The sequence below is a fragment of the Pinus tabuliformis genome, chromosome 8 (genome assembly GCF_031772625.1).
Source record: "Pinus tabuliformis cultivar Carrire ecotype Pingquan chromosome 8, CPIR1, whole genome shotgun sequence".
In the NCBI taxonomy this organism is placed as follows: domain Eukaryota; kingdom Viridiplantae; phylum Streptophyta; class Pinopsida; order Pinales; family Pinaceae; genus Pinus; species Pinus tabuliformis.
Window position 1 is genome coordinate 463172554 of NC_142294.1, and position 13522 is coordinate 463186075.

At 32.5% G+C, this 13522-nt stretch overlaps 1 protein-coding gene across 2 annotated transcripts; it reads right to left on the reverse strand.

Annotated features, from left to right (window-relative positions):
- Positions 1-3351: 3351 nt before the first annotated feature.
- Positions 3352-10906, reverse strand: LOC149236047 (uncharacterized). Of its 2 annotated transcripts, none has more exons than XM_089372303.1 (5): positions 10210-10906; positions 9586-9738; positions 9119-9451; positions 4516-4586; positions 3352-4366 (listed from the first exon to the last, which is right to left on the reverse strand). In XM_089372303.1, exons 1-5 carry the CDS (start codon positions 10436-10438, stop codon positions 3536-3538), a joined length of 1617 nt encoding a protein of 538 aa, XP_089228429.1. In that variant the 5' UTR covers positions 10439-10906; the 3' UTR covers positions 3352-3535. The 2 variants fall into 2 exon arrangements, with proteins under 2 accessions (XP_089228429.1, XP_089228428.1); XM_089372302.1 differs by having other exon boundaries at positions 4516-4592; positions 10210-10901.
- Positions 10907-13522: the final 2616 nt, after the last annotated feature.

Consider the following 13522-nt stretch of genomic DNA (forward strand, 5'->3'; position numbering starts at 1 on the left):
TGATTCAAGGTTGGCTTATGTAGAAGGACACTTACAGTGTCACTCAGACAATGATGCTCCTCTGGCATAGAGTGCCACGGATCCTGCACCTATCTCTCAGTCTGATAAGTAAGGATTATATTTTCTAACTATGGATGATATTTAGATATGTTCTATAATATTGTACCAACAATTTAGTTGTTAGGCTTAAATCATCAACTAATGGTGGTATTATGTTTTGTATCTTTTTGTAAACTAGGCTTAGTTGAAAATTTGAATCACACACTTACTTTGGGAATTAAAAGTCTCTCCCTAATGACGTGAAGCAATTCAAAATATATAATAACAATAATTTCATGTTAATGAAAAATTTTTAAATTTAAAAAAAATACAAATACAAATTTTAAACAATTTGATTAAAATAAAACCTACATTCATCCTATTATAATAATTTTTTTTTATTTACATTAAAATTAATAACTAGCATATAGAACTATAAATATAAATATCAATATCAATATAAAAATTTAAATTTATTCATTATTAACTTATAATAAAACTTAAATTATTTAGATAGGTTAACGTGATTGAATTTCATTTATTTTTAGTGGTGTAGGTTTTAAATTTCAAATTTATAATAAGACACTGAAAAAGAAATGCGTTTTTTTATTTTTATTTTAATAATCTAAAAGATTAATATAACTTATATTTAAAAATAAATAAATAAATGTAACATAAAATAAATAAAATTAACATAAAGTGATAATATTTGGATAATATTAAAATTTTAGATTAAATTCTATAATATAATTTTTTTAAATCACTACAAAATTAATTTATCCTATCATAAAAAATTATTTAGATTATTAAATATTTTGAAATTAAATATGGTTAAAATAATACTAATAACCATTAAAATTTATTATATTTATTATATTTAAAAACATGTATAACCTTTAAAAAAAATTAATGATGGTGAAATTAATTATACGGTTAAATTTCTGATATTTTATTATTGTTTTGGTAAATAATTATAAAAAGATTTATGATGGTGAAATTAATTATATGGTTAAATTTCTGATATTTTATTATTGTTTTGGTAAATAATTATAAATCTCAATTCATAATGACAGCAAATCATTTATTTCAAGCTATTAAAACGAAAAAAATTATAAGAATTACTTATAAAGGTTTAAATCTTGGATTTCTTAATTTATATAGTGTTTTATAACAAAGTAATTGCTAATTAATTACTAATTAAATTAATCTCATGAAGTAAATATATTATAAATAATAATTATTATTATTAATGATAAAAGAAATTAATATTCCAAAAGGATGTAGCCAATTGGATGCCCGAGCATACCAGGGGAAGAGAGAACTAGTATCTAAAGTTTATCACTCTCCATTGCTACATGAAAACACCTGAACTTTATCACCCTCCATTGCTACATGAAAACTCTTCTCAACATGGATTTGAAGAAGAAGTGTGAAGAAATCTTGCTAGTTTGGATGCTTACCTAACTCACATTGAGATTCCTCTTTAGAATGACCTACAACAAGTGTGTTACAACAAGTGCGTTATCTTTAGAATGATATAAAACAAGTGCTCATGACCCATCCCTAGTTACTTTTTCATATACTTGACGTCATTCTATGCTTTCTAGAATCTATTTTATCTTTTTATGTAGTCCAATATATGGTAGTTGTTAGTAGTTTCTAAGTATCAGATGTTTTTTTCAGCATTACCTAAAATCCAGTGGATGAAGATTTGGTGTCACTCTAATCATATTGAGACTGAACATTGTATGAACAATGATATTATAAAATGCTTTGGTACAATATTATGGCCAAATACGATGGTTTATCAATATCACATGTTCAAAAAATCATCACTCATTTCACATGACACTTGTTCATATGATATTTTATGATAATTTGTTAATTAATAAGTTTAATTAAAAGAGAAAAAAAAACATAACTACTTTGGAACTAAATCAGTTCCAAATCTCAATCTTTGATTTGTGTATACTCTAAGAATATTCTATAAATGTTAAATCGTTACTATCCACACAATAATTATTGATAATTTAATGAAAATTCTAAAGACACTATTCCAAAATAAATGAAAAACAAACTATATTCCCACCTACACAAAATAAAACTTAAAATTACAATCTTTTACAAAACCACTCACTAAACAAAACGTTGATTATATAATCTTTCATAATAAAATTAAATAAGAAAATCATGTAACTCTAAAAGAATAATCTTTAATAACTTGTTTCCATCCACATATATGTATATAGATACATAGATATATAAACAACTAAAACATTGTGCATGAGAAAAATGAAGAAACATCTTTCATACTGATAACAAAAAAAAGCCACGGATAAATCATATGAAAAAGTGAATCTACTTATGATTTAGAATCTCTTAAAAAAACACAATGAAAGTATTTATATTTTAGAAAATATTTACATACAAAATTATTTATTACTTTTCAAAAAAATAACAAATTCATCCCAAAAAAATATAAAATAAAGTAGTGATAATGTTTTAAGTACCAGCTGAACAGAATGTAAGCTTTGTACATTGAAATTCAGAAGCCCTGTAAACTTTGTGCATTGAATGAAATTCAAAAGCCCTGGTTGAGCTCTCTATGCATTCATTGGGAAACTATGTGGAGATCATTCTCAACTCCCCAGAACCAGAGTGTGGGTATATCTACACATTAAAAAAACAAAAAAAAACAAGCAATGAGGCCATCCAACAAAGCTAATTCAGATAAATACATTGTTCCAGATTAGAAATCTAAATTAAGCTCTCAGTGGAGCAAAAATATTGATATCAATTGGTTACTTCAAAGACAATCTCAAATTCAAAATGCCGAGAAAGAACGCAAGAGATCTTCTGTGGGGTATATTACCCATGTCAGTGCAAAGCTACAAATATTCAAAGGAAAGTTTCAGGGGAAATTGCAGCAGGTACAACTAATTCAATAGGTAAAACTAATTCAATAGTGCAATGCATGGAGAATTTTCAGTTATATGTATAGAATTAAACAAAATCTAACATTCAAGTGACATTTAGACACAAGAAAATGATTCACAGCGTCATTCATCAATTGCCATTGTTGCCTTGCCCTGCCCTGCCCCATTTTCCTACCTTGTAGAAATTAATTAGCACATCAATTGAGACCAGACAAGTCTCTCTTTTGTTCTGTTGATTCCGGGCAGGTATCATCCAATATACAATGCAATTGTTGCCTTGCCCTGCCCTGCCCCATTTTCCTACCTTGTAGAAATTAATTAGCACATCAATTGAGACCAGGCAAGTCTCTCTTTTGTTCTGTTAATTCCGGGCAGGTATCATCCAATATACAATATCTACTGATTCTACTACTGCAGTCTTTATTTTAACGTCCAGGACAGACAGACTGATTTTATCACAGATTTTTATTTTGTACATGCAGCAGCTACGGAGGCAGACACGTTTACAACAGTGACACCTGCCAGTTGAACTTGTATGCGCCATGACAAGTAGCTTGGTGTTATGGAATGTGGACTTGTGTGATTTCTTCTTTGTCCCCAAGCCGTGGGAGAAAAGCTTCCCCAAGCATAAAGTATTCTTCTGATAGATCCCCAGCTGAAGCAATTAGGGTTGGCATCTGGTCATGATCAGAGGGGATCTTCATATGGGGAAAATTCTCTTCAACAAAATTATTGAAAAGCAATTCTTCCTGATCAATAGTCTGAGTTTCATCTATTAATCTCTTGGCCTCTTCCTTGTGGACATCGTTTTCTTCTGGGGTTTCGGTAGTGGGTGCAGGGTTTTGGAATTGGGGTTGATGGGTAGAAAGCCCGAAACTCTTGGTAAGGGGTTTTGTCTCGGCCAAGTTCGCAAAGTCGACTTTGAAGCTCTGAGCTGCGGATTCATCGGCAGGACATGCTCTGTGGCCTCCGCCCCCTTGTAGGTTTTTTCGAAGCCGTCCGGCATGGGTTATTATACGGAGCTCCCCGCCGTTCTCGTACCCTTGATCGACATGAACATTAGTTCTCATGTAACTCGATGGTGCCGCGGCGGTGGCGGCGCCCCGTAGCATTTGCACCCGGTTAGCGACCAGTTTCCGCTCGTAGGCTTGGAATTGTTCAAGTGACTTGAGAGTGGCATGGTCAAGGTTTCTTGATAATTCTAAACTCAAAGGGGATGTTTTTATAGCAGAGGATGAGCTTGATGACGATGAAGATGAAGGAGTAGGTTTACCGCGCTTTCGGATTTGCATGGTGCCGCCGAATTTGCCATCTCTGGCAGCCTGGAACGAAGCGACTGGGCGTGGCTCCGGGATACTTCCACTCAAACGCTTCAAGTAGAGTCTGTATTTCTGTGAATACCAACTTAATTAATAAACTGACAAGCTATACGATTTTTTGCTATAAATGTTAGTTTTTTGAATCTGAATATTATGAGCAAAAATTTTAGTTTTTTGAATCTGAATATTATGAGCAGAAATGAGAAGATTAAGAGGGATACCTGCAAATGGCTTGCAACGTTCTCTCGTGTAAGTCCTGGAACATTCATGATTTCTAGAATCCTCTTAGGAGCTGCATCTTTATCACAAGAATAAGACTGAATTATCATTTTTGGATTCTATGGCATTATTGCATATGACAGACCCATGTGGCAGGGAAAAAATTAGAATCATAATTTACTGTATCTGATAATGACCAGAGAGAGAAGTTTATTAGCATTTATTGTAGTTTTTATCATAGAAGTCAGAGGTCAAAGTTGAATAAATGAGATTGACACACAAATGAAGTGAGTCACAAAATACGGATAAAACAACCAACAATAATTCAACCATTCAACAACTTTGTTATAGGCCCCGAAATTCCAGTCATAAAATATACCCAAATTTTCATTGACAGTCAAGTGAGCACTTAGAGGATTTGATCAGACAGCCATGGAATTCATAAATTTGAATAAAATACATCTAGCGTTTATTACATCTTGTTATGTCCTTTGATTCTTAGTCAGAAATGGGAGATGAAAAGATAGGATGAAGATGCTTCCGTGACACTTAGCCAGAAATGGGAGATGAAAAGGCAGGATTGAGAATCGAAAAATAAAGCTAAAAGCACTGAAAAGACAACGTTTCTATCCATGGAATATATATCCAATAATTCCTTAATTCCTTCATTCTGTGTCACTTTGATTAATAACAGTTGGATTAATAAGAGCCACTGTCAGTCCTGGAATATGGTAGGTATCTAAATTTATCCCAGCACAAGTACATTGGAATATTATTTTGACAGGGGATCTAAATTTTCATATATAAGGATGAACAGGAATCTAAATTTATCCGATGTCAAATACATTTGAATATTTATTTGAGAGAGGATCTAAATTTTCATATATGAGGGGATCTAGATTTTCATATAAGGGGATGTAGACGTTCAGATATGGGATCTTGAATATTTATTTGAGAGAGGATCTAAATTTTCATATATGAGGGGATCTAGATTTTCATATAAGGGGATGTAGACGTTCAGATATGGGATCTATATTTTCACACATTAGGTTGAAAATACTCAAGCCATTTAGATTTAGCGGATCTTAGAATATAATAATATCATGATTTTACATGTAGATATGAATTTGGAATGTAGATATGAATTTGGAATCACAAATTTGAATTGGGAATTCTTTGCCCCCATTTGAATATTCCAAAATACTTAAGACTTAAATTAATTTGGCTAATCTAATTATAATTTAAAAATATATATTAATATTATCTAAAATAATATCATATATTATAATAAAATTTATTTATAACTATGAATTTACTTTAAAATTTATTTATAACTATGAATTTACTTTAAATTTGGCGAGAATTTATTGAAATTGGAAAATATTTTAAAATGTCCCAAACATATTTAAAATTAATTTGACTAATCTAATATATATATTTATAATTATCTAAAATAATATCATATATTATAATAATATATATATTTATAATTATCTAAAATAATATCATATATTATAATAAAAAATTTATTTATAAATATGAATTTGCTCTAAATTAGAATTAGGAATTTATGGGAATTGGAATCAGGAATTTGAATGGTGAAGGAGAATTGTGAATTCTTCACCATTTAGGTTCTAGTTGTGAAGAAATGTCTAAAAATACTTTCTAAAAATACTTAAATCGATAGCCATTTATGTTCCATTTGTGAATCACAATTTAAATGTCTCAAAAAAATTACTTAAATCAATTTGACTAACCCAATTATAATTAAAATATATGTATTATTATTATCTAAAATAATATTATATATTATAATCAAATTTAATTCTGATGAATGTATTTTAGTATTTTTAATATTTGTATTTTGATTTTATTATATATAAAAAATAACCATATATCATTATAATAATTATAATTATAATTCATATAAATAATTTTATACTAAAATTAATATATATATATATATATATATATATAATTTTAATTTTAATTATATATATATTAACTTTAATTTTATACTAAATTTAAAATAGTGATATATCTTTTATAAATAAAGTTAAGAAATAGAAATCAAATTAGTATATAAGATTCTAATAATTTGATTATCAAAGGTGAATGAGGTATAAGATTCTCTGGACAGTCCGCTCAAATTATCGAGTGTGAAAGGTTAATGAGGTGTACATTACTTATTAGTAAGTCATTGTTTCTACTAACTTCACGGAAAAGAATGTCCTCATGGAAAAGAATGTCTAAGGACGTGTCATTCTCTAAAGCTCTTTGGTTCAAATTTAAACCTACAAAAAGAAAACATATGTGTCTAAACATTAGACTGACTTATTACTACTTCACATAAAAGAAGGAAACATGTGGTTAAACAATAGAATGACTTACTCCTAGCTTCACAAAAAATATGTCTAAAGATGTGTCATCTCTAAGGCTTTAAAGAAGAAAACATATGTGGTTAAACATTAGACTGATTTACTACTAGCTTAAAAAAAAAAGTTATCTTTAAAAAGAGTTATTTTCTAAAGCTTTTTGGATTTAACCAGTAACTTATAATTAAACTATACACTTATATATATAAAAATAACACTTATATATAAAAAGAAGAATGTTTAAAGAGGTGTCGTTTTCTAAATCTTTCTGGATTTAGATTTGGATTTGAACCAACCTATATATATAGATATTTAATTAAATATTAAACCCAATTAAACTGTAAACCTATATATATAAACATGATATATATAGGAACGTCGAGGATAAAAACCACTTCTTCTTATAGTGCCCCACGTACAACCACATTAGATCTCAGTTTCACAATTTTTGTTACAATACTCACCTTCCTACCATTTTACAATGTCAAAATTATAGTGAGCTCTCGAGGTTTCTCTCCCAGCTTTTTGAGCATAGGAATAAAATCTTAAATCAAAATCAATAATTTGTTTCTTTAGGTCCGATAGACCATTGTTTGGTCTCAGCGGAAGTTAACCATCATCATAAACATGAGATATTATTTTTGCAATCAAATAATTCTAAATTTTTTATTCTAAATCCAAAAAATTTACTGCATCTCATTATACAATTTGTATTTCCAGATTGGATTCAGATAAATCTTCTACTTTAACTTATATTTCCAGATTGGATTCAGATAAATCTTCTACTTTAACTTGTATGTAAACTTTTCTGTAAACTTGCCCAATCTTTAAAAAAACCCAGAATCTTGAATCCTAAAATCCTTGGAAAACTGTTCTACCAATTAAGGAAAGCGGTAAAAGTCGCTTAAGAGTTTATTGTTTTGCTTCTTAATCTCATGTTACTTTTTAAATAAAAAATGTTTCACTATACCAGTACCTGTTGAGCATTTTGGATTACAGCTTCTTATACTATCAATATCAATTTGCATGCCATAACATTTTACCAGCCATAACATTTTACCAGGTGAAAATGAAAACATATTTAGATTGCCAAACTTGTGTCTCCTTTTTATTTATTTTAATGTACTGCGGGTTTTAGTTTCTATTATAAATAGACTGTACATTTCCCAACACGCAAAACGCTTAACCCTCGTCAAATTGACAACACCCAAAACACTTGACCCTCATCTAAATGTTGTACCAACTTTAACTTATCAAGATGAAAAAGTAATTAGATTGCCAAACATGGCTTTCCTATTTTTAATGTACTGTGGAGTTTAGTTGTCTAAACTGTAGGATTTTAGTTTCCTATAATTTTAATGTACTGCAGATTTTAGTTTTCTATAATAAATAGACTTCATATTTTACAACACTGAAAACACCTAATCTTCATTAAATTTTCATTTAGTTTTCTAAAATAAATAGACTTCAGATTTTACAACACTGAAAACACCTAACCTTCATTAAATTTGCCTTATAGAAGCAGAGCAAACTTGACATTCCAGGCCTTCAGATTTTACAACACTGAAAACACCTAACCTTCATTAAATTTTCCTTATAGAAGCAGAGTAAACTTGACATTCCAGGCCTTCAGATTTTACAACACTGAAAACACCTAACCTTGATTAAATTTTCCTTATAGAAGCAGATTCAACTTGACATTTCCTTATAGAAGGAGAGTAAACTTGACATTCCAGGCCTTCAGATTTTACAACACTGAAAACACCTAACCTTGATTAAATTTTCCTTATAGAAGCAGATTCAACTTGACATTCTAGGCCTGATCACTGCAGTCTTTTTATATGAACTATTAATTTATATTTAGAATTTGGTAGAAATTGTTTTGATGAAATTTTGATTTGTGTTAATTAAATTGGATTTTGGTTTTTGAACAGTATATGTGGATTCAGCAGCCTGAAAAACAAATTCTTATGGCATTTTTGATTGCACCGATGAAAAACCTTAAAAGCATTTAGATCATGCAGGGATTAGGATTACCCATTAAACTTATGATTTCAATAAATTCCGACCTGATTTTAGAGAAATTAGATCAATTAGATCAGAAAAACACTAGAAAACTTCAAAAAGTTCTCCCGAAAAACAAATTGCTTTTATTTTTATTTTCATGCTTTTATTTTTATTTTCATATATGAAACAAAAAGATAATCACAAGTTCAGTTGCAGGGCTTACTGTCGAGTCCGGTTTGATTGACAGCTTTAACAAACCGCTGATGGAGTTGAGCAGTCCAATGTACGCGAGCTGTCTTGAGGCTGTTTAAGTCTTTGATATCCTGGCAGCTGCTGTGCTTTCGTTTCTTGAATTCGCCCAGAACTCCTCCGTGGTCCGAAAAATCTCCGTGGTTGTCCTTGCCATCATGACGATGACATTGCTGTCGATGCCTCCGAACGACATGCTGCCATATCGTGCGAAGTTCTTCCGTTCTGATGGGCTTTATTAGGTAATCGCAGGCGCCGCCTCTTATGCTTCTCATTACAACATTTGTCTCTCCATTCGCAGACATCACTGCACACTCCATCCAAAAACCAAGGAACGGTTAACTGCGGCGCTGCAGGTTTTCACAAGATTCAATAAAAAAGGCAAAGAGGGCATGCATTCATTCATTGAACCACTTTACTTAAATGAATCCCTTTGCTTACTTATCACGGGCAACCCTAATCCGATTCCCACGACCTCCAGTAATTTGAAGCCATCTTCGCCAGGCAGGTATACATCGCTCATCACGATATCAAATCCCTCTCTGTTCTCTTTTACCAAAGAAATTGCTTGGGAAACACGCGTGCATACTGTCACTGTGACCACACCATAACAAGCAAACACTTGTCAATAAGTCTTTTTATGCATCCTCCCCTCATTGGACTTAAATAAAAACAAAACAAAAAATCATTCACTGTCTATTGACTGCAAACACTCAATAAGCATTTTCTGAGCTTTAAACATTAGGAAAGATTTTTTTGTTTTGAAGCCTTGATGGGTGGACAGTCCACTGAAACAATTTAAAAAAAAAATCATTTATGGTCGGTTTACTGAAAAAACTCAATAGGCATTGCTAAGTCTTAAACTTAGCTAAAAATAATCATTTTGGGTTCTGGTCGACGGGTCCACTAAAACATGAAATATAACGACTCCCCTCAACATGGTATAACATAAACATCTACCAATTTTACTTTCGAAAAAAAAAATGAAAAACATGCAAAACTAATGTAAGCAATCAGAGAATCCAAGAAATGCAAAATCAATGCCAACGATGAGAGGATACACACCGTTATATTCGCATTGTCTGAGCATTCTCTCCAAGACAGCCAGGCAAAAAGTGTCGTCGTCCACAACCAGAACTTGGAGTCCGCTTGGAGAAAATTTCTCCTCATCACTTGTAACTGCAGCTGCCTTTGTTGGTCCTCCGACATGGCAGCAGCTATCTGAGCAAGACCTCCCTACAGGGAACGCCTCTCCCTTTGCAACCTGAGGATCTCTGTCCACCAAAGGAGACATAGCACTTGTTCAATCAGATCAAACCCATCCTACACTTCTCAGTCTCACAGCCAAAGCTGACAGGCACCCTAGAGTTTGATTAAATAACAAAAACCGGCCATTCTGGACCACTGGGTCAAACCATCACCAACAAATGTCACACAGGCGTCTGCCGCACACCTCAGATTTTACGTAAACCAACTTTCAGTCGTTCAGATTGATTATTTAAAAAGAAATATCTTGGTCTGTCCAATTATGTAGTAAATTAAGAAGAGTTTTGAATCATGTTGAAAATTTGATTTTTTTTTTTAAATGCTTTTGTTATGTTCAGAGTCTGGTAAAATCTTATGCTGACAATCTTTACTGAAATTGAATCACAGTAAATCTTGAAGATTTTAAAGAATGCTAATCATGAGAAATTCTCATAAAATTTGATTAGACATGTCACAAATGTGGCAAATTGATATACCTAACCAAATTTTTCATCCAATCCTAAAACTATGAGACATTAAACAAAAAATTTACTCCAACCTAAAAATCGCTGCATTATTATACAATCCAAGAGCTTTGCTCAGTTTTAACCACGTTGGTGTAACAAACTTCAAAATAACGCAATATCCAAAATGATTAAATATTCAAACCCTAACCCAAAAAAAGCATGAAAGCGATGCTTTGACAAACTCAACTGAACTATAAATTACTAATTTTATCCACTATACCTGTCGCCCTAGCCGAACCCTAATTTTTCACAATTATCCAGCGGTAGCCATCTGTTCACTAGAATTCATATTTTTTCCCTCTGATCTGCCCACAAAAATGCTCAACCACAACTCATCAGTGGTCATATTCTTCCGAGACTGCACGTGTCTGCACGCCAAAGTGGGAGCCCGGTACTCAGGCTCTTCCTGTGATCTTGTAAGCGCTGCCGAACTCTGTCAGAATCTGTCGTTAGGGCCCGTTAATTCTGTGACAGCGCTTCTGGTTGCATACAGCAGCCGAATCTTTGAGGTCGATGCCACGTCAGGCAACAGATGTCGCGCAGATAGTCGAGCAATGGTTGCGTCCCTGTAAATGGGAAGAGCAGGACGAATCGGTATTCGGCACCCTCCTCAACCGGGCAGGTACGTGCCGATTCTGCCGGTCTCGTATGCAGGTATAGCGACGTGCTGGCCCTCCCTGCAATTTATGAGCGCCTGCTGTCCGAATACGTGTTGTCTCAGCATCACTATTGAGTACAGATATGTCGCGCCCACTATGAATCGTCCGTTTCTCTTTTTCTCCATTTTCTGCAGTGCCTCATCTTCTTTTGATTTGTTCATAACGATGCCCAAACACACATATTTTGCCCTGATTCATTGTTTGAGTTTTTTCCCAGAAAAAGACGTTTTTCCCTAATTCGGTTTTATTTTAAGAAAAGTCCAGGTATCATGATTTATTAATTTATTAAATTCCGAAGGTTATGGCTACGGCTTTAAAATATTGAAAAGCAATTTTCTCAAGTTAAAAGGATGTTTAGGTGAGAAATATTAATTTATTAAATTCCAAAGGTTATGGCTACGGCTTTAAAATATTGAAAGCCAATTTTCTCAAGTTAAAAGGATGTTGAGGTAATTCTCTGGTTGTGATTCACAGGTTTTTGGATGGTTGGAATTTTAGCATGACTTCTCTCTAGCACACGGTACAATCACTCCGGGTGAGGTTTGATTTTGGGTGGCCTTACAAATTAGGTCCATCCTCAACTAGTTATGGGGAAGACTTAATTTCATCTTTTACTATGTTAGAATAAATAACCAATATGTAAATATATCTTAATTTTAGATTTATTATGAAGCAAAGTGGATATAATTGAAATATATACAATCAAATAATATATTAATATTTTTTTTTAATATTTCATTTCTAATTTTACTTGTATATAATTTATTTGGAGATTATATATACTTAATTTTACAACGAATTTATGAACTTCTCTCATACTTAGTAGCACATCATTAAAATGTTTTAACAAGATTTATGTTAATTCTAGGTTTTTTCTCAATTTAAAAAATGTTTTCATTGTCACAACCATTTTTTCTATTTCCCTTCTAATTATCCTTCTGAATTGTAATTCATGTAAATATTGGGGAAAGATAAACACAATGACTAGCTATGAGGAGTAGACACAAATCCAGAGCTCTTCAAGAGTTGCTTGGGAAATTGGTTAAGTCAAAGCTATTAATTTAACGGCCACCAACTTTCTAAATGGGTTTTAATGGCGTGCATAGCGAGCAGGGAGGTGGAGTATGGGCTTCTAAATGGAGGAGAAGCCCATACCCACTTTGTCTTCCTCGTGAACTATGTTATGTGGTCAACATGCAAGGGCCATAAGGGGGATGGGTCAGTAGAGGAGATTCCATTAAGAAGAAGAAAAGGGAGGAGATCATCATTTGGAGGGGGACCATTCACATGAACTCGAAGACAACAATATGGCATGCAAAGAGTTAATGCATGCAAGAATTGGGGGTGGTGGATATTCGCAAAAGTTCACAGACACGGTTGTGTGTTGTGGGTGTAGTATGCCATGTTAGACATATAAGGATTTGCAAGAGTGCTTGCGAGATAGAAGGAGGATGATCAGTTAAGTGTGGGCGTTGGATCTAGGGCAAGCTGGGAAGCATGATTGAAGAGGAATAATAGGTGGAGATACTATTCCTTTTCGAATCTTACGAGGTTGTGCAGGTGGAACACAATATACTTTGAATCCTTGGTTTGTAGCGGAAAAGATCTGTGTGTTTTTGGTATTATGGATTAGTACATGGACATTAGTGTGCTTTAGATTCTTGAGTTAACAGGTGAAGACAGTAGATGATATAATCCTAAACTATGTGGGTGGAGGTGGGGAAATCTCTGGATTCATGTGTGATCTATTAATTAGCATTGGTTTTAAACTTTCGTGAGCACTTACTCAATCTTTGAATTTGGCTTGGGGGTAGTTCGCAGTAATAAATATTCGAGTGTAGTTGGCTAATGGTCGGGTGGCGAGTGCAAGTCCCTTCCTTAATTAGTAAGCATTCATTTCATAAGATAACTTACTTGTATTTCTTATGTATTCTTACTGCACATTAA